At 40.9% G+C, this 23,645-nt stretch overlaps 1 protein-coding gene across 1 annotated transcript in view; it reads right to left on the bottom strand.

The window, feature by feature from the left end:
* The window catches only part of stx1b (syntaxin 1B), a 75,420-nt gene that overhangs the window by 30,877 nt on the left and 20,898 nt on the right, over nt 1-23,645 (bottom strand). Inside the window, exon 2 of the mRNA XM_049561144.1 lies at nt 1,686-1,760. Coding sequence (XP_049417101.1) covers nt 1,686-1,760 — 75 coding nt within the window. The remainder of the gene's footprint in view (nt 1-1,685; nt 1,761-23,645) is intronic.

The following is a 23,645-nucleotide window of genomic DNA, read 5'->3' as shown; positions in this document are numbered from 1 at the left end:
ACAGCGGCCAGATGATGGATCAGCTCTGAAGCTTCCTGCCCTCAGGTGGGAGATCAGCACCAGATCTGTGAGAGCTGCTCCAGTCGATGAAGGATTATCCACCTCCACCCCGGACTGCAAGGTCACTGCTCTCTCACGCCTCGCCACGTCACGCCACGCCTCCAGCTGCGCCTTCGCTCTGACTACTCCGAGATTTGATTCAGTTTAAGACTCTGAACGTCTGATGATGATTTATTTTACAGTGTGGAGCGCAGGAACACATTTCCTGTTTGTTCTGGAGCACGTGCTGAGTGACAGACGCTGGACAGGAAGTGAATCAGGTGAACACATTAATGTCCCCATAATGTCAGTTTGTGAATATGTTACTGTCCCCATGATGTAATCAGGTGAACACATTACTGTCCCCATAATGTAATCAGGTGAACACATTACTGTCCCCATAATGTAATCAGGTGAACACATTGCTGTCCCCACAATGTAATCAGGTGAACACATTACTGTCCCCATGATGTCAGTTTGTGAACACATTACTGTCCCCATGATGTAATCAGGTGAACACATTACTGTCTCCATAATGTCTGTTTGTGAACACATTACTGTCCCCATAATGTAATAAGGTGAACACATTACTGTCCCCATAATGTCTGTTTGTGAACACATTACTGTCCCCATGATGTCAGTTTGTGAACACATTGCCGTCCCCATGATGTAATCAGGTGAACACATTACTGTCCCCATAATGTCTGTTTGTGAACATATTACTGTCCCCACTTTGTTTGATTTTCACTCTGGAAAATCTATTTTCAAAAATCAAAGTCTTGACTATTAAACTTCGTAACGGACTGACCCAAAACTTAAATATGATTAATGTGACAGCAGTCGCAGTGAGGAGACATTTAATCTCATCTTTAAACCATTGTTCTTATTTAGTTTGGATTTCGAGGGCCGACAGAGTCGAGCTGTTCTGGTTCAGACTCACCTGGTAGAAATATTATTGAAAGAATTTATCATCAAACAGAAATCTGAGCAGAACCTGAGCAGCATTCACACCTGTTTGGAAACCAGGAAGTGAAGATGATTGCAGCAGGATGTTTTGACACGGATGTTCTCAGTACGTGCTGTTAGTTTGAGATTTTAGCTTGAAGTTGTGAGTTCTCGTCTGGGACGACGTGTTTTAACACAGGGCGAGTTTAGAAGTTAAAAAATCATATTTATTTCAGATGTATAAATCCTGTAAAAAACATGTTTCAGCCAAGAAATAAAATTAGTGCGTGAAACTTAAAGATGAAATAACTGGAAAAAGATGTTCAGATGTCTTTTGGAAAATGTTTTATGATGCTTCAAATATTGGAGAATCTTTTACAGCAGAAAAGCACAAAAATGTATTTGGCTACAGTCGAGTTAATCTGGAGGAATAAAAGTGAATATTTGGAAAGATTTAAGGACAGTTGTAAAATAGTATGTGAGTATATATTTTGATAGTGTGCTCTGACAGTGGAGGAGAATTTTATCTAGTTTTCTACAGTGAAGTAAAACTCCTGACTGATCGTCCCTCACAGCCCTCGGCGTGGTGACAAAATGGCTGATAAATAAATAAATTTCCAGCTGGCACTGGAAACTGGTGAGTAATGTCTGTGGGACACGTGGGAGCTGTGTGCTTCACACCTGTGAGTGTCGTGTCTTACCTGTTCGAAGAACTCATCCATGAAGTGGTCCCTGTCGACCTGCACCACCTCCTCATCATCATCGCTGTCCTTAGCCTGGAAACACACACAGGAAGTCCATGATGTAACGTAACACTGAGTCAGGTTTCAGACACACAACACAGTGAGTATCGAACGGCTTCATTTACACACACACATAAAAATAACGTTTGCAGTTTCATTCTGACGTCATTTTAAAAGTTCAGATGTCCTGATTCAGTTCAGGACCAAACTTGTCTAAAGGAGGTGGAGGAGGGGCAAAAAGGAGGAGGCATGTCAAATAGTTGTCTAAACAGTGGAGAGGGACTCGTGTTTTGTTGGCAGAGACACATTGTCTGTATACATCATGTTTCTTTTCAAAATCGTTAAATGACATCATGAATCACAGCCTGAAACTGTAAAACAGAAATGAGAACTGGTTTTTCAAATTTCAAACGGCCCTTGGAGACATCATGACCAACGAACGCTTCTTTCAGAAAAACAAAACAAAAACAAATCTGATCTTAAATCAGTGGTACTTCAACAAAATCACTTTATTCTACGTCTCATTTAAAATTGGACCAAAAATCAATCAAGTGTTCACACAACAAGAGTAAAAACCTGAGACAGACAGGAGGTGAGCTGAGGTCAGCAGGTGAGGCAGACTGAAGTGATCGCTCAGTGAAAGTAAACAGTTTCCAATTACACTGATTGGATTTCTATTATTGTTAATAGAGATGAGTGTGTACAGTGTGTGTGTGTGTGTGTGTGTGTGTGTGTTGATTGCAGATAATGAAAAGCTCTTCAGTTCAGTATCGACATCCTTTAAAGTTTCTGACAAACTGATTGAATAAAGATCTGAACGGACTCTCTCTGACAGTTTCATCTGAAGGAAACACAGGTGGAGACACACAGACAGACACACAGACACACAGACAAACAGACAGACACACAGACACACACACAGACAGACAGACAGACACACAGACAGACACACAGACACACAGACGCACAGACAGACAGACACAATAAAAAGATGACAGCTGAATTCTAAAGAGCAGATTTCTGTTCATACTCTTTCAACTAACTCAAAAGCTCCCAGAGTGCAACACTGCAAGTTGACGACCAGCAAACTTTATAGTGGAGACAGACGTACAGGTGGGCAAACAGGTGCAGAGAGACAAACAGGTAAAGAGACAGGAGGAAGGACACAGGTACTGATGGTGGACAGACAGCTGAGCAAAGAGACAGACAGATGGACAGGGGAGGAAAGTGGAGACATGACAGATGGACAGACAGGTTGGTGGGCAGGCTTAGAGAGACAGGTGTGTGAATGCAAATAAAGGGCCCGTCCCAACACCCCCCCTTAGCCCTACCCCTACATTTGTGCGTTTCCGCGAGGGGTAGTGGTGTCCCAATTCCTTTTTGCGTGTAGGGGTAGGGGGCATAATGAGGGGTAGTGGGTATGAAACTAGCCCTTCAGAGAGAGGGATTTCAGATGCTGACTTGCCAGCGAGGGGTAGACGTCGCCATGGCTACCACCAAGCAAGAGACGGGGAAAAAAGTTCATACATAGCTAACGTTACTGTCGTCAGGTTGCTTGTTAGCTAGCTAGCTAGCTAGCTCGCACTATCTGGCGTCTGTCATCTGTCCTGTTCTGCAAAATTGTCGGACTTTCCACATTACGATAACACGCCAGCTAGCATAACTATGCTGCCTCGGAATGTTAGCTGGTTAGCTAGCTAGCTAGCAGAAGTCCCCTGTCGTCTGTCATTCATCAAACGAAGCATGATGAATGCGGCAAACGCGATCGGTAGGATGAACTCAACTGGAGACTCCATTGTAGATGCCGGTTGGAAATGTAGATGGCTCGCAGCTTCCTGTTTAAAATGGTTACGTATGTGTTTAAAACGTAACTGATGCAGTGACGTAGTGAGTGATGTCCCAATTCCTAGGGAAAGATTTTAACCCCTACCCCTTGTTGCTTCATTTTCAGGGCCAAGGAGTCATGGGCAAGGAATAGGGGTATTGGGACTGGGCCAAAGATGTGAGACAGGTGGGGAGACACAAACATAGTCAGTCTGGTGCTAAAGAAGCAAGCTAATGTTAGCCTTTCATCTCCATTACCACTCATATAAAACAGATGCTAACATGCTAACCCAGCAGCTGTTTCTGAAGGTGGAAACTTTCTCTTAAACAGAAACACATTTTATCTCATTTTTTGTCCCCACATGGAAATATAACATATGACATATATGTCTCTGTGTCAGCACTGATGTCGTCATATATGTCACCTTTCAGGCAGGATATCATCAGACAGTATATTATATACATTTACCTCTGGAATATATACATATGAAATGCCCACAGTAAAATGTATATTTGTACATATTTTGAAAACATCTATGATTTTATTGGGTGTCACATGTTGCGACCATATATGGTCAGGATTTAATTTATAGATGTAAGTTTATATAAACATCAGATGTATTTGTATAAGACTGAATGCTTATATATATTGTTATTGTTAATTTTCGACAAAAATGTCTTATATTTACATAAATAATATCAACATATAATGATGGACTTTGGGATGATACATGACATTTATGTCTTCAATATAAGCATATTTTATGTTTGTACATATATTAAAAAATATCTATATGATTAAGTTTTATACAGTATCATATGTTGTGACCATAAATATTAATGATATACATTTATATGTTCAAGTTCATGAAAACATCATATCTACAAAAGTCCTAGGAGCTTATGTATGTATTTCTTACTCATTTCTAACATACATGTGCATCTTTTGTATTTACATATATGATATAAACATATATTGATGTACATAACATATATGTTTACAACATATCCATATTTCATATATGTAAATCTATTAAAATATCTGCATGATATTTATTTACAGTATTATGTTGTGATTAGATGTGTTTCCATTATTTATTTAATTCATATAATCAAGTTTATGAAAACAACATATATACAAAAATGAAATTTCATATATGTACAAGTATATAAATATATATATATATATGATGAATTTTTATAAGGAATATGTTTCAAACATACATGTTAATAATACATATTTATAGTTATGAAAATAACATATATACACAATTTTGTGTCAATGTCTATCTTTAATATTTACACATATAATATCAACATATATCCTACATCAATTACATTTTTCTTTGTCATTCATACGCAGCAGCTCACAGCTCAGTAGGTCAGGACACCGACTATAATTTTAGACACTAGAAATGTCTAATTTCAGTCAGTACATGTGTTTTTACTTCACATGTACATATAGTTCATTTATGTGAATTGAATATATATTACATTTCTGTATGTGCTCTCTGATTGGCTGATGTGTTTCAGCTGTGTGAGGCTGTATAATGTTAAATGTGTTGTAGCATCGTAGCTCGTCTGTTAGCATCGAGCAGCTCTGTGTCTCTGTCTGCATCAGACTGCAGTTACTGTGTCCCTCTGTGCCCTCCCCTCCTCCCCCTTCTGTCCTCCCCCCTGTCCTATCCCCATGTCCTCCCCCTGCGTCACACTGACTCTGTAGAGGACAGAAACAGAAACAGAGAAGGACGAACGCTCACAGTTTGTGTGCAGTATGATGTTTATCATGACTCTGAAGCTTCAGACACACTTCAGGTTTTATAACTAAAGTCCCAGTGATCTCTTTACTCTGCAGATACACTGTGTGGCCAAAAGTATGTGGACGACCACAGTATGGAAGCACATCAGACCGAGATCATGACAAGCCAGCAGAGAAAAAAGCAGGTAACATTTTATGACAACCCAAATTTGCTGAATACTGGTGTTTGGGCAGTGACTCCTGGTGTCAAACACCAACAAAAATAGCCGTCCTTTCAAGTCGACATGATACACAGCCGGTCACTCAGCACATTCTTTTCAGATGTGTAAATCAAAGTAACGATACAATGACAACTGCTTTTACAGTATTATGTTTTTCATTGTCTGTAGGCCAGGAGGCCGGTGTTCACTTCCTGTAAGATTGTAAAGCCAAACCCTGTTCTTTTTTCTTAAACCCAACCACGTGTGTGTGTTGGCTAAACGTAACCACATGTGTGTGTGTCGGCTAAACGTAACCACATGTGTGTGTGTGTGTGTGTCGGCTAAACGAAACCACGTGTGTGTGTTAGCTAAACGTAACCACGTGTGCGTGTTGGCTAAACGTAACCACGTGTGTGTGTGTTGGCTAAATGTAACCACGTGTGTGTGTCGGCTAAACGTAACCACGTGTGTGTGTCGGCTAAACGTAACCGCGTGTGTGTGTGTTGGCTAAATGTAACCACGTGTGTGTGTCGGCTAAACGTAACCACGTGTGTGTGTCGGCTAAACGTAACCACATGTGTGTGTTGGCTAAGCGTAACCCCCAAATTCCAACTTTTATACAAACAAGTAAATCTCATTAAACCATCTGTTGTTGTGCCATTGTCAGACGGACAGACCGACAGCAGACAGGAAATGAGTGGTGACATGTAACACAGATCTCTGGCAGGATGAGAGACGTTACAGTTCAGACCTCAGACCACCAGAGACACTTTATCACACAGATAATTAATCCAGCAGATAACTGCAGATGAATCATTTGTCCTGATCATTCGTTCACCAGCAGATCTGTGCTTCTTTAAAAAGAGTCTTCACCTTGAAGAAGGCGATGAGGATGAAGATGAAGATGATGATGTGATTTAAAATAAGAAAACCCCCCAAAAAGAAGCAATTTAATGTCCCATTAATCTGGATTCTTCTCCTCACACACGGAAGGTCTGAGAACCTGCACAGTAACCTGAATAATGTGGAGCTGATAGAAAAAGTTTCCAGCTCAGCTGTGCAGAAAATTCACCTCCTTTATATGTTTGTTTATCTGATCTGAGAACAGTTTGAGTCTCTGCAGCCAAACAAACTCTGTGAGGCCTTGCCCGCACATAGAGACAGCAACCAGTAAAACTATGACCGGTCTGCACCTGAGGCATCATGGGAACTGTAGTCCAGCTGGGTTTCAGCACAGCTTTTAAACAACAACATACGGCCTTGATGTTTCTGACTTTATAAAATCAGACGTCATCAGCAAAGAAACAGATATTAAATGACAGACTCAGTTTTATCTAACAGGAACTAACAACCCTCTTTCAGAACATCTACCTGGGTCTGACAGGATGTTATTGCTCTAACATGGGCCTCCATATGGTCTACATGGGCGACACAATCACCAGAGTAACTGGTAGTACTGGACATTTCTACAAACCATGGATACATTACATTCCTACATTCTTATGTAACTGATACTTTAAAACTTTGTGTTGAAATGTTGAATGTGTAGCTGTGACTGGGCACAAAAAACACTTGGTTATGGTGAGGAAAGAACATGTTTTGGCTTAAAATAGACAAATTTAGAGGTACAAGAGCTGCAACAGGTCGCTAAGAAACACTAATGTTTGGTGGTACAAAAGATGCTTTTTAAAGACGACAAACAGACACTATGTTTTTTTGTTTTTTTTTTTAAAGATATTTTTTAGGGCATTTTTGCCTTTAATTGATAGGATGGTGAAGTGTGAAAGGGGGAGAGAGAGAGGGAGAGACATGCAGCAAAGGGCCACAGGCTGGAGTTGAACCTGGGCCACTGCGGCAACAGCCTTGTACATGGGGCGTCTGCTCTATCCACTAAGCCACCGATGCCCCGGACTCTATGTTTTTTATTTATAAAATCAGACGTCATCAGCAAAGAAACAGTTTGAAATTAAATTACGGACCCAGACTGTTCTAACAACGTTACATTCCTACATTTTTATGTATCTGATAAATAAAATTTTACGTTGAAATGTTGAATGTGTTGTTGTGACTGGGCATAAAAACCACTTGGTTATCGTGAGTAAAAGATCATGTTTTGGCTTAAAATACTTAGTTTAGGGGCACAAAAGCCGCTGGATACACAGCGACAGAATCCTGAAGAAACACCTGTATTTCGTGGCACAAAAGCTGCTGGAAAAGAGGTGACTTAAAAAACCTTACATGTAATGGTACAAAAGTCGCTTCCTCAAGACAACAAACGGACTTGATGTTTCTGCTTTAAAAAATCAGAAGTCATCAGCAAAGAAACAGTTAAAAATCACGATTTCAGATCAGAAGAACAAAAACTGACTTAAAAATGTAATCCTATGATAAAAAAATATGAAATGTGACATTTCTGATTCATGAAGGATGAAATATTCCAGCGTGGCCGTCTTCAGGTTATTAACATGGAATCATCTCTTTGTCTCAGGCGTCTCCACCTGGACCTGACGTCTCCCACAGAGACTGATGGCAGCTTCACCTGTTCATCCTGCCAACAACACCTGACTGTGTGTGTGTGTGTTGCATGTTGATGCTCCTCAGCTCTAAAACGATGCCAGAGGTCAGAAATTTCCACCGTCTTCACACTGTGCAGAGAAAACACGGCCCGTGAGAGCGTCGCTCCAAATGAATCAGCTTTAATCAGTTTAACAGAGAAACTGAAAGTGAAACAGATCAAAAGGAAGTAACCACTGTGACATGTTCACTGGCCTCCAGCTGCTTCTGTTTACTAACCTGTTTTCTGACCTGTCTGTGACTTTGAAAGAGACACACCAGGAAAAAAACAGAAAGGCATACTGGTCTTCTGGCAGTGGGAAAGATTATCACCTACTGTTAGTGGGTTTCCCCATGTTTAATAAAACTGCATATATATGCTAGTTTTGGTGTCAAAAGAGTGTTGGGGAGGTTTTTAGGCTCTAATAGGGTCTCACAGAACCTCACGGGCTCTAAAAGGGTCCAACAAAAGTCTAACTGGACCCAGATAGTTCTAACAGGAACTAACAAAAAACACTTGGTTTGGCAGAAAAGCCGCCGGAAACACAGTCATAAAATAATAGGAACATTCTGTGGGGACAGGTCACTAAAAACCATTCATATTCTGTGACACAAAAACTACTAGAAATAAGTCAGACACTATGTCACTTTAGAGACGCTGATATGAAACATACAAATGTTACGTATCTGTGGTTTACAGAGAGGTACGGGGGTCCTACAGGGTCTCACAGGGTCTCACAGGGTCCTACAGGGTCTCACAGGGTCTCACAGGGTCCTACAGGGTCCTACAGGGTCTCACAGGGTCTCACAGGGTCCTACAGGGTCTCACAGGGTCTCACAGGGTCTCACAGGGTCCTACAGGGTCTCACAGGGTCTCACAGGGTCCTACAGGGTCTCACAGGGTCTCACAGGGTCCTACAGGGTCCTACAGGGTCTCACAGGGTCTCACAGGGTCCTACAGGGTCCTACAGGGTCTCACAGGGTCTCACAGGGTCCTACAGGGTCTCACAGGGTCTCACAGGGTCTCACAGGGTCCTACAGGGTCCTACAGGGTCTCACAGGGTCTCACAGGGTCCTACAGGGTCTCACAGGGTCTCACAGGGTCCTACAGGGTCCTACAGGGTCTCACAGGGTCCTACAGGGTCCTACAGGGTCTCACAGGGTCTCACAGGGTCCTACAGGGTCCTACAGGGTCTCACAGGGTCTCACAGGGTCTTTGTGTGCCACAGACAGATCAGTGATCGTCTCACCAGTCCTCAGTATCAGGGTGACACGCTGCTGCAGATGTGTTTCTGTACACCTGCCGCTGAGCATCATGGGAAGCAACAGTGAGCGTGAACACGTCTGGTCTCAGCTGATAAGCTCCGAAACAAAGAGCCAATCACACGACACTGCCCTCATCCTCAGGAAGACACACATCTGCAGCGTCTTTGTCTTCTCTGAGTTTAATCAGCACTAAAGGTCTCAGCCGCTCCGCAGAGGAGCAGGGGCTGATGGGAAATATTCATCGTCCTGTCTGCTGCGTTGAGTCATCACATCACAACAATATCTGTTACATCACGTTATTCATCTGACGTTTGTCTGTTATTAATCAGTGCAGACGATTCATCAGATTTAAAGAAAAAATCTTCTTTAATTTATTCTCTGAAGTTTTTAATCTCAACTCTGTTTAAGATGCACAATTTAAACATATATATATATATTTAGGGATCATAATCACAGTAATTGTTCTCTTTATAATAAAACAATTGTGATGTCATATTGACACATTTATTACAACATTTTACTTTATTGATCCAGAATGTTTCCTGTTTTTACAAACTGAATTCACTGTTTCCATGGAGACAATGTCTGAGCTGACCTGTAAAGACTTTAATTTGAGGTGTCTAATTTTCTTTGTTGATTTGTCTTTACACTAAAAATGTTTAAAAATATATAAACACATATCAGTGTCTTGATATAAACTGTCACTGCTGTGCTTCATGTTACTGCCGCACATATCTGATCTGATGAAAGGTCGACTGAAGATCAATCACCAGAGAAAACGTCTTTTGTTGACTCTGGTAAAAACAAGCTGAAGTAAAGGCTTAAAATAATATTTCATTAGAAAAGTAAAAAGCTAATTTTAAGTTAAATTTATTTTTTCATCATTAATTTAACTGAAAACATCACACAGTCATTAATATTAAAAGTTAACCTCTGAACTCTGGAGTAGAAACGGTTTATCGGGGCCTACAGTGGTGTTTTTGTTTATTGTGATGTAATTTCCTGGAGAATCTTCAAACACTTCATCTCCCATAAATCTGCACGACCTCAGCTAAAAGACTGTGGAAGTAAATAAACTAGAATAACTGATAAAAGTATTGAAAATGTATCATTAAAGAAAACATAAAAAAAACAGATTTTTTGGTTGTTTTTTTCAAGATAATGAAAAAATGTTATGTTGGTCATGTTGAACGACACCTCACAAATAACTCAAATATCTCCATCATGGAATTTTCTCTTTTGTGAAATCGTTGCAACCTTTGTGACATGTATGTTGTTTGTCAAGTCTCTATTTAATCATGTGATGAGAAGATACTTCTACTCCACCCCCATTTTGTAGCAAAAACACCTAAAATGACATACCCAAATTAAAATGACTGTAGCTTCTGAACCGCTCTGACTACATGCATGCATGAGGTCTTGCCAGAAAGAAAACTCTCTGAAGTTTCTTGTGAAAGTGTCAGAAACACTCTAGGTGATACAGAGACAGAGTAATGGGCCTCTGAAGTCAGTAACAAGTTGAAGATTTTGCCTAAAATAAAATAAAAACTGTTTTGGACTGTGTGTGTTTAGGCTGCTCTGGTGAGAAATACATAATAAATAAAAGAAAAACAATGTTATTTTTGAAAAGTCGAGAGCTTCCTGAATCCGGCAATACCAAACATCACATGGTTTGATGACGTAGTGCGCCTGGGAGATACCATTTAACAGAGGAGGGGGGGAGCGAGGACGTCGGCGTCCTGGCGGACATAGAGAGGTTAAAGAGTTTAGACACAAACTCAGGCACTGAGTCCGAACGACCGCACGCCACTGGTTTGTACAGCACGTGAGGTAATGTCAGGTCATGTCATGGTGACGGGAGGACAGAGCTTCCTGCTGCAGAGAGATGAATGTTGTAGCTGATATGGTTTTTATTTCAGATCGATGTAAATACAGGATCATGCAAACAGCAATCTCCACAGTGAAAAGCAGCATTTGCTCAGCACGTAAGGAGAGAGGTGACGTAAGGTCACGACTTAATGACGGCGAACACAGAAGTCTCACGAATGTTTTAGACTTTATGGTTTTTATTTTAAATCAGTATATACAGGATGATGGATCTGATGCAGATACTTTGAATATTGTTGTGTATTTAATCTGCAGCTGTGCAAGATGTTTTATATGTTTTGTGTCAGAGACCAAAAGTACTTCAAGAATATTCATTTAAAGATTTAAACTTCTACTAGAAAGTAGAAAGATCTGTAAAATACAGATATTAATTAAAGTAAAGTAAAAGTACATCAGCCTTGTACTGTGTGTGTGTGTGTGTGTGTGAGTGTGAGTACTACAGTGTGTTTCTCTGAGTCTTAGTTTGTTTCTGTCGTTCCCTCGCGGCACAAAAACACCAAGTCTCTGAAACTGGGTCGCTCTCATTCTTCATCGCACGGCATGAAGAAAAAAACCCAAAAAAAACTACGACAGTGAAATAATAATTTGAGGATCTGCTGGCAGTAATGAGTTCATTCATCATTCAGGATCTGTGAATGATCTGCAGACTGGAGGCGGCTCATTGCCTCATCTGGAGCTGCATTCTCCTCAACCATCACGGAGGATTGCTCCGCTCTGACCTCTGACCCCTGCACTGCTGGTGATGATGATGATAATGATGATGATGATTGCTTTAAGCTGCCAGCTGCCTAAGTTTAATACTATCAAACAGGAAGTAAACTCCAGACGTCTCTGTGTTGGTATTAACAGCCATCTTCTTTTTACTGATCAGGAATCTGCTTTGTTGCTATCCTACAAATCTATAATGTTCACTTTAGAGTCACACACACACACACACACACACACACACACACTGAGAGGTCAAAGGTCAGGAGCTGATGATGCACAGATGTGGAGGAAATGGAAGACGTTTGATGAATAATTCATCAGAAGCTCAGCTGCAGTAACACGCAGTATATTTACTTCTTTTAAAATAAACTGTACGTCTAAAGACTCACACACACCACACCAACATCGGAGAACGAGCAGCGACAAACACTGCTAGTTCTCGGATGTTGCAGTGGTGTCATGTCGCCATGTTTCTGCCAAAGAGTTGCATCTGAACACACAAAACCGACAACCAATAAGCTCGAAATAAGTCTCCACAGCAACAGACGGCGGTCGTGTCCATCAATGAAAAAGGGAAACAGGAAGAGCGTCTTGATGCTAGTTAGCCAGTTAGCACACAGTCAACACACACACGTGGTTACGTTTAGCCGACACACAGACGTGGTTACGTTTAGCCGACACACAGACGTGGTTACGTTTAGCCGACACACACACGTGGTTACGTTTAGCCGACACACAGACGTGGTTACGTTTAGCCAACACACACACAGACATGGTTACGTTTAGCGGACACACACACGTGGTTACGTTTAGCCAACACACACACATGGTTACGTTTAGCCGACACACAGACGTGGTTACGTTTAGCCAACACACACACGTGGTTACGTTTAGCCGACACACACACGTGGTTACGTTTAGCCGACACACACACACACACACACGTGATTACGTTTAGTTGACACACACACACATGGTTACGTTTAGCCGACACACAGACGTGGTTGCGTTTAGCCGACACACACACGTGGTTGCGTTTAGCCGACACACACACGTGGTTGCGTTTAGCCGACACACACACGTGGTTGCGTTTAGCCAACACACACACGCGGTTACGTTTAGCCAACACACACATGGTTACGTTTAGCTGACACGCACACATGGTTACGTTTAGCTGACACGCACACATGGTTACGTTTAGCCGACACACACACGTGGTTGCGTTTAGCCAACACACACACGCGGTTACGTTTAGCCGACACACAGACGTGGTTGCGTTTAGCCGACACACAGACGTGGTTGCGTTTAGCCGACACACAGACGTGGTTACGTTTAGCCGACACACACACGTGGTTACGTTTAGCCGACACACACACGTGGTTACGTTTAGCCGACACACACACGTGGTTACGTTTAGCCGACACACACACGTGGTTACGTTTAGTCGACACACACACGTGGTTACGTTTAGCCGACACACACACGTGGTTACGTTTAGTCGACACACACACGTGGTTACGTTTAGCCGACACACACACGTGGTTACGTTTAGTCGACACACACACGTGGTTACGTTTAGCCGACACACAGACGTGGTTACGTTTAGCCGACACACACACGTGGTTACGTTTAGCCAAAACACAGATGTGGTTACGTTTAGCCAACACACACACGTGGTTACGTTTAGCCGACACACACACGTGGTTACGTTTAGCCGACACACAGACGTGGTTACGTTTAGCCGACACACACACGTGGTTACGTTTAGCTGACACACACACGTGGTTACGTTTAGCCAACACACAGACGTGGTTACGTTTAGCCGACACACACACGTGGTTACGTTTAGCCAACACACACACGTGGTTACGTTTAGTCGACACACACACGTGGTTACGTTTAGCCAACACACAGACATGGTTACGTTTAGCGGACACACACACGTGGTTACGTTTAGCCAACACACACACGTGGTTACGTTTAGTCGACACACACACGTGGTTACGTTTAGCCAACACACACACGTGGTTACGTTTAGCCAACACACACACACACACACACACGTGGTTACGTTTAGTTGACACACACACATGGTTACGTTTAGCCGACACACAGACGTGGTTGCGTTTAGCCAACACACACACAGACATGGTTACGTTTAGCCAACACACACACATGGTTACGTTTAGCCGACACACAGACGTGGTTACGTTTAGCCGACACACACACGTGGTAACGTTTAGCTGACACACACACATGGTTACGTTTAGCCGACACACACACGCGGTTACGTTTAGCCGACACACAGACGTGGTTGCGTTTAGCCAACACACACACAGACATGGTTGTGTTTAGCCGACACACAGACATGGTTACATTTAGCCGACACACAGACGTGGTTGCGTTTAGCCGACACACACACGTGGTTACGTTTAGTTGACACACACACATGGTTACGTTTAGCCGACACACAGACGTGGTTGCGTTTAGCCAACACACACACGCGGTTACGTTTAGCCGACACACAGACGCGGTTGCGTTTAGCCGACACACAGATGTGGTTGCGTTTAGCCGACACACAGACATGGTTGCGTTTAGCCGACACACAGACGTGGTTACGTTTAGCTGACACACACACGTGGTTACGTTTAGCCAACACACACACACACACACACACGTGGTTACGATTAGCCAACACACACACACACACGTGGTTACATTTAGCCGACACACACACGTGGTTATGTTTAGCCAACACACACACAGACATGGTTACGTTTAGCCGACACACAGACGTGGTTACGTTTAGCCGACACACACACGTGGTTACGTTTAGCCAACACACACACACGTGGTTACGTTTAGCCAACACACACACACGTGGTTACGTTTAGCCGACACACAGACGTGGTTACGTTTAGCCGACACACACACGTGGTTACGTTTAGCCGACACACACATGTGGTTATGTTTAGCCAACACACACGCACGTGGTTACGTTTAGCCAACACACACACAGACATGGTTACGTTTAGCCGACACACAGACGTGGTTACGTTTAGCCGACACACACACGTGGTTACGTTTAGCCAACACACACACACGTGGTTACGTTTAGCCAACACACACACACGTGGTTACGTTTAGCCGACACACACACGTGGTTGCGTTTAGCCAACACACACACACGTGGTTACGTTTAGCCAACACACACACACACACACACACACACACACACACGAGGTTACGTTTAGCTGACACACACACATGGTTACGTTTAGCCAACACACACACACGTGGTTACGTTTAGCTGACACACACACACGTGGTTACATTTAGCCAACACACACACACGTGGTTACGTTTAGCCAACACACACACGTGGTTACGTTTAGCCAACACACACACACGTGGTTACGTTTAGCCAACACACACACGTGGTTATGTTTAGCCAACACACACACGTGGTTACGTTTAGCCAACACACACACGTGGTTACGTTTAGCCAACACACACATACGTGGTTACGTTTAGCCAACACACACACACATGGTTACGTTTAGCTCTGGTTTCTGATTGGCTCTGGCTCTGCTGATGTCACACCTGTGCTGAGATCACAGAGGACAGCGAAGAGCTCAGAGGTTTCTATGTGACACACAAACACACAGCGAGGGATCAGAGTATCATCAGGTCATAAATCTTTCATCTGCTCTGCAGCACCTCGCTCCGTCTGATGGGGTTTTACACTCTTTTTGTCCCTCAGGTCGTCCCATAGCTGCGTCACATGACCCTCTCAGACAATAACAAATACTCTGCACCAATACGAGCTCAGTGTGCAGCAGGTTAGCATTAGTACCTCCAGGAAGTAGCCACAGCCCTACACACAGGCCTCCTCCTGACGGCACAGACCGAAGCTTCAAAGAAAAACCGAACGCCTCGTTTGATCTTGAACGTCTCCCTCACTCATTCACTCTCTCACTCCTTCAAAAATGCATTTAAACGGTTTGATTCACAATCAGCTGCGATCCGACAGTTTCTCACTCTGTTTAAAGTCGAGAGGGCGGCTGCAGCGTCTGGATCACTTTTCAGCGCTTTGACTTTAAAAACTAAAGTTTTAAAGTCACAGATGAACCGATACAACTGCTGTAACCATAAACACTTCATGTGCAGCAAAGATCAAAATGCTGCATTATTTTAAACTTAGTACAAAAACAGAACTTTAACTTTCAAACCAACAACTATGAAAACATCATTTCAAGGAGACAATCGATTAAATTTAGAATATTATATTTAAGTCAACTGAATGAGAGAGTGTGTTGGTCACAGCTGAAGATCCACAGACTCTACTGAGGAAATCATTTTCACACACACACACACACACACACACACACACACACACACACACACACACAGATGGACCTTCATTAGAAATCAGCAGCTGCTCTTTGACTGATTATCTATTGATTGACGATCAGATCAATGCGACGATTAATCACACACAAACAGGAAGTTCTTCATGATGACAACATTCAGGTTTTAGAGTCCAGACACGACATCACTTAGTTATTAATAAATAATAATAATAATAATAATAATAACAATAATAATAATAATAAATAATTTTTTCTGTCCCGAAAATAAACAAAAATTTTTTTAATCTGCTCAGTAACACACAAACTACAACTGATCAATAATCTATATCATATTGATATGATATTGATCCACAGATATATGAGACTGTATTTGGTGTCAGATGTTGGAGGAGTAGTTTATGAGCGAATGAATGTGACCAAGTGAACAGAAAAACCCTGCAGCTCTGCAGAGAGGAGGAAGAGGAGGAGGAGGAAGAGGGGGGATGGGTGATGATAGAGATGGAGAGAGACGGAGGAGGAGAGGATGGGGGAGGGGAGAGAGAGGACAGTGTTCTGCTGCTGCTACACTGTAAAAAATAGACGTTAAAATAACAGACTAAATTTTTGTTAAATTAACAAAAAAATATAAGTAAAAATGACAAAGAAAAAACACATTAAGTTGACAAAAAAATACAGGTTAAAATAACAAAAAAATGCACATTAAAATGTCAAAAAAACACATGTTAAAATAACAAAAAAGCAAACGTTAAATTAACAAAAAAAATACACGTTGAATTAACAAATAAAAACACATTAAATTAACAAAAAATACACGTTAAAATAACAAAAAATACAGGTTAAAATAACAAAAAATACATGTTAAAATAACTGCAACAAATCGTAAAATATGAGAAAATCACGTGAAACAAACTTGACAAGTAAAACAGAAGAACCGAAGACAAAACAAATAAACAAAATTATTCATGGAAGAAAACGAAAGACGTAAAAATCAGTTTTCCTTCATGTTGCAGTTTATTTGATTCATTCAGATGTTAAAATAAAAACAGATCAGTTGGATTTGAAAAGTATGAATTTATTTTTTATCAATTATTAAAAGTATTTATGTATGTAGATATGTAGATATGTAGATATGTAGTCTGGGTTCATATTTTTCTTTCTGTTCTTTTTTTGTTCCCTTTCCTTCACTTCCTTCCTTTAGTTTCCATTTGCATTATTTCCTTTCCTTCCTTCCTCTCCTTTTCATCTTATCCTTTCACTGTCCTTGATATTAATTTACCTGTCCTTTATATTTTCTGTTAATTCCCCTTTTCTGTCCTTTCCTTCTTGTTCCCTTCACTTCCTTCATTTCCTTTCACTTTCCTTTCTCCTCTCTCATGTTCATCTCTTTTCCTTCTCATTTCCTTCCCTTTCTTTCTCTTGAGTTCTTTTCATTATTTCTCTTATTTCCTTTCCTCCCCCTTTATTTCATTTCATCCTCTCCTCCTCGTCTCCTCCCCTCCTCCCCCCTCCCCTCTCTTGTCATGCAGACTCAAATCAGGACGTTGACCTCAGGTGTCAGAGTGTGTTTCTGATGCCAGCAGAGTGAGTGTGTGTTCTTGCATGCATGGATACACGCTCTGTGTTTCTGTGTGTGTGTGTGTGTTAGCAGTAAACCATGCCAGCAGCGAGCCATGTTACCCACAATCCACTGGGATCTCTGGCTCTACCCATCTAGTCCATCTGTGCTCTGTGTGACCGCTCGCTCGCTCACAAACACAAACGTCATCAAACGTTCGTCGCTCGGATCTTTAAAGGCATCAAACAGACAAATCAACACATTCATCTTTTTCATTATTACAAGCTGAATGTTTTCATGTTCTCCTCTCGTGAATGAGTGAACGTGACACCTTCTGGCAGACACTCAGATGTCAGAGCCACTTATGAGCACATAAACGCACCGCACATCGGCCGCAGTCTGAGCTTCATTAACAGAACACAGAGAGCTGATGAATGGATGAATTTGTCTGAACAGGTCAGTGACACATGATGACATCACAGATCACATCTCATTATCAAACACGTTTTATAATATTAATTTCTACACTTCTGCTGGATTCGTTATTATTAAAAGCCAAGAAAGGAAATAAGAAAATAAATCTTTATTTATGAATTTAAAGCTCATTTTGAACAAACATGTTCAAAGTTTCTTTTCATCTTAAAAATGAACAAATAATTCCATTTCAAATTAATCTGCAGATTATTTTCTGAATTAATCGCCTATAAAATGTCAGAGAGTGATGAAACGTGCCAGTTACAATAAATGTGACGTCTTTAATGTCTCGTATATGACCAAACACAAAACACAGACTTGTTGGGTGTCAGACGCTGGAGGCAGCAGATATTTTTGGTATTTTGGCTTAAGATCTTTCCTATTAATTATCTGTTCATTCATTAATCACTGAAGTTTTACGTGAGCTTAACTATTTATTCATTTTTAAATAACTGTTATTTGTTCAGCTGATAATCAGCAGCTTATTTGGATTTTCTGTCCATGTCTCTCTTTGTTTTCTGTCTCTGGAGGATTTTTGGGAGATGAACATTGATATTTACTGTTGTTTTCTTCCATTCTCAAAAAGTAACATAAAGCACAATTAATGTCAGCTTCACTGAATAGTTTTAATGTGGTGAAACTATTTAATAATTATTCAAAACACAACAAATGAAGACATTATGTGATAAATACTGCCCAATCTCTACATTACATCACGTCAGAAACAGTGAATGCAACATTTCTAAGTTGATTTGTTGAACTAATTTCCCCATTTAACAGTTACAGATAATGATGAATCACAAGTCTTTGTGTTTGAATATTAGTCCAATATTCTCTCCGTTCACTCTGTTTTTGGTCTCCACCAACTCATACAGAGACATATCTGTCTCTGCAAGTACGGGGAGGCATGTCAAATAATTTGTATGCACTGGGGAGGGACTTCTTAAGTTTGGCTTAGTGGGGGGGACATACAAATTTAAATGGACATTTTTTGTATTCATTTTTCCACTGATTATTAAAGGAAACATTTTTGGCATTTTCTTTTTTTTTTTTTTGTAAAACTTTTTGGAAAATCTTCCAAACATGAGGCAGGTGTGGACCACATGGTTGCACTCCACCCCCATTTTGTAGCAGAAATGCCTAAAATGACATACCCAAATTAAAATGACTGTAGCCTCTGAACCGCTCTGACTACATGCATGCATGAGGTCTTGCCAGAAAGAAAACTCTCTGAAGTTTCTTGTGAAAGTGTCAGAAACACTCTAGGTGATACAGAGACAGAGTAATGGGCCTCTGAAGTCAGTAACAAGTTGAAGATTTTGCCTAAAATAAAATAAAAAATGTGTTTGAGGATGAATAACTGTCTGTGGCTTCATCTGAGCAGGTAAATGACACTGTGGGGCTGTAGGCACACTATCAATGAACACTTGTTTCAGATTTGAAGAAGACTGCTCAAAGTATGACCATTCTACAGTGTTTTTACCATGAAAAGATCCAGGCGGAGCTCCACATGACAAGTGGGTCACTCTGCTTCAAAACAGTATTATCAGTGATCAAACAACACTCAGCCAGCTTCAAACATTGTACCTTATTGAAATCAGGTGTGATTATGATAGCTGATGTTGTTTATGACACAAAAACACCATAAAATATCACCAAATAAAGCCATATGAAACCTGAAAGTTATGATCCCACTTTCTAGACGGTATATCTCAGCCAAAAATAGTGGTAGGAGTGAGACTCTTACCTTTTATAAACCAGCTACATCCCTGCTAACAACTCCACATAAGATCGCGAGTAATCCTTTAACTTTTCCTGTTGAAAAACAGCATGACATGACTTGTCACCACTCATAGTGATTTTGGACTGTGTGTGTTTAGGCTGCTCTGGTGCCAAATACATAATAAATAAAAGAAAAACCATGTTATTTTTGAAAAGTCGAGAGCTTCCTGAATCCGGCAATACCAAACATCACATGGTTTGATGACGTAGTGCGCCTGGGAGATACCATTTAACAGAGGAGGGGGGAGCGAGGACGTCGGCATCCTGGCGGAGTTAGAGAGGCTAAAAACATTTGGTGATTTTTATTTTCTTAAAGCATTTTTTTCCTTCGAATTTTGTTTTTTAAAATATTGCTAGTTTTACAATATTTCACAGCCAGAAACTGTAAAAATGGAAATTATCAATTAATTTTTAAAATTTTCGACGGTCCTTGGACACGTCGTGTATTATGAACGCTTCCATCAGAAACAAAAACACAAAAACTAAATCTGAACTGAAAATAGTGAGATTTTATCAAAATCACTTTATTCTACAACTCTTATAAGGAACGGTCCCTAACTTTGTGCAGATTGAGGTTGTTTCTTTAAAAGATTTCCTCCTCAGACAGAATACAGAGAGACACTCAGAATAACAGACGAGTGACATGATCACACACACACACACACACACACACACACAGTCTGTCGTCTTCCTTTATTTCTTTGGGTCTATAAATAAAGGGTCAGACTGCCGTCGACTCGTTTTCTCTGCTGAGGAGACGCCAGAGGGACAATTTGAGGAAATAAAGAGATGAAGGGACAGGAAAGAAAAAAGGGGCTTTTATGGGGCATGGTAATGGACGGAGGGGGGCAGAGGAGGATGAGGAGGAGGAGGAGCTGATGGGGGTGAAAGAGGAGGAAGACGAAAAGTTGAAGGAGAGAGGATAAAAGGGAAGGAGAGAAGGAGGTGGATTAATATTTGACGAGAGAAGAGGAAACAGAGATGATGGTGAGGGAAAGGGGAGGAAGGAGAGAGGAAGAGGGAGGGAGGAATAATTACTGTCTAAGTGGTTCACTTTACCTTTCCACTGACTCTACCTGAAGATACCTGCGCGCGCACACACACACACACACACCAGTCTGTATTCATCTATATTTCCCTCTGCCGCAGGATTCCATTTGATTTTATGCTATTACATTTTATGTTCTTATATTTTAGCTTCTGCACTACTTTGTGTTTCATGTCTTGGATTCTTGAAGCTGTGACACACCAAGCTGACGGTCTGCCTTCGGTCAGTGTTGGGCTGTGGGTGTACATCTGTCACTCTAGTCTTTGCCCCTCTGTTGCCCCGTCAGGTTTGTTTTTTTGGTCAATTCAGTATGTTAAATCACCGTTGCTGATGGTGGAGCCCGTCAGTGACTAAAATCACTCTGATCAGACTGTTCTCACAAATTTTTCGTATATTTTCTAACAAAACAGTTAGCCGTCTGCTGCTGTGGAGACTTATTTCCTCTCAGCAGGAGCAGAACGGACGTACTTTGGTACATGAATGTATAATACCATAAAAATAATCATGAAGTGTGACACTAAAAGAATTTTTTGTTTTTGTTACAATCAGAAAAATGTATTCACTGTGTCTCCTCCATTCACTGCGGGCTTTTTAAAAATCACCTTATGAAGTGGTTTTTAATTCCGCCCCGTGTGTGAACGTGTGATTATATTCTTGCACCTGATGAGAGGAGCCAGGTGACATCATGTAAACGTCTGACTTCAACTCCTGTACGATCAGAGAGGCGCTTGTAAACCTTACAAGGTTTTCATTCGACAACAGCGACCGTGTGCTGGTATGAGGACACACACACACACACACACACACACACAGGCCGCCTGCCAGCCGCCACCCGACTAAAAGAAGAAGATTATGTATTGATTCCATGACTCATTGCATCCTGGGAAAACAGTGAGATTACCCAGAGTGCCTCAGTGCTGCCGGCTCCTTCATCTCACTGCTGCTGCACCGAGAGGAGGAGGAGGAGGGGAAGAGGAGGAGGGAAGGAGAGGAGGAGGAAAGGAAGTATAAAGGGATGCTGGGAAAACTATTAACTCCTAATAAATAATTGTTTCTTAGGTTTCTTTTCTTGGTGAGGTTGTTTGATTCTGGTCCTTGTACATTAGGTATATTTGGTCTAATGTACATCAGGTCATGTGACGTGGAAGATGTCAGAGGTGAAAACAGGACTTAAAAAACATTATGCGAACAAAATCTTTGACTTTGCTCCATATTCAGTTCAGTCAGTGAAACATTCTTAAAGATGAAAGTATAAAATGTTCATTAAGAACAACTTTAAGAATCTTAAATATTTTATTATCAAAACAAAACCAAATGTGTTTCTCTTTTTTCCATCCAAAATTTGAACTTTCCTTTGAAACTGGAGGAAAATTTAAAATATATAATCTGCAATTAATAAAATCCAGGAGCAATTATTATTCCTACATCTGCTCGAGGGCTCTGAATGTAGCATGTTGTTTTTGGACGTTTCCAGAAATGACTGATGTTTTAATCTCTATTGGTACAACAGACTAACATGATGAGTGGAGTTCCCCAGGGCTCAATCCTGGGTCCTCTGTGATTTTACATTTGATTTATTCAGCAGTCCTCCCTGATTTTACCTTTTTAAATTTAAGTTTTAAATTCTTATGAATTTGAGTTTAAATACTTTAGGCTGTATTTCCTGTTTTCTTTATTTACAGCACTTTGAACAGCTTTTATGCGTAAAGCTACAGTCGAAAGAAGATCAGGGAAGCAGCCTTTGTCAGTGATGCCCCAAAGCTATGGAACACAGTACCTATAGATATCAGAGAAGCTAGCTCGCTAAATATTTTAAAAGAAAGCTAAAAATATATCTGTTCACTTTAGACTTTAACTCGCTCTGACTTTCCTTGTACAGCTGACACTCTTTCTTTTTACGCTTTTACTTTCTATTTCTGCTTTACACTGCTGCAACTCTTTTAAAATCTAATTTCATTTTATGATTTATAATTTTACAATTCTATTATTTTTGAAACTGTTTTAAAATGTCCTTCTATATTGAGATGTCATTATGTCTATTTTCTTGTGAAGCACTCAGTGCTTTTACTGTCCTTATTGTAAAATACTTTGTGCTGCATTTGTTGAATGAAATGGGCTTCATAAATAAAGTTTATAATTATTTTTATTATCATTATTATAAAGAGTGCTCAATATCCCAGACGTCACTATGAACATGTGAAATTATGAAATATGTGTAAAAACACTGCAGGTAATCAGAATAAACTCATGAAGGTTTCAAAAGAGAAAATCATGAACAAAGCAAAATAAAAATCTAAAAAAGAACTATCCACTGAAACAGATTTAGGAACACTGTGTGTGTTTCACTGTTTCCTAAAAACATCTGTTAAATTCCACCGGCAGCACGTCTGACTGGGCTTCAATAAAGTATTGATCAGGTATTGATAAATCACACCAATAAGCATCACAGCTGCACCACACAATCAGGGCCTCTCCACAGAGTATTGATC

Source organism: Epinephelus fuscoguttatus, linkage group LG19, assembly GCF_011397635.1.
Source record: "Epinephelus fuscoguttatus linkage group LG19, E.fuscoguttatus.final_Chr_v1".
Taxonomy (NCBI): Eukaryota; Metazoa; Chordata; class Actinopteri; order Perciformes; family Serranidae; genus Epinephelus; species Epinephelus fuscoguttatus.
This window is presented reverse-complemented; position numbering and strand designations above follow the sequence as displayed.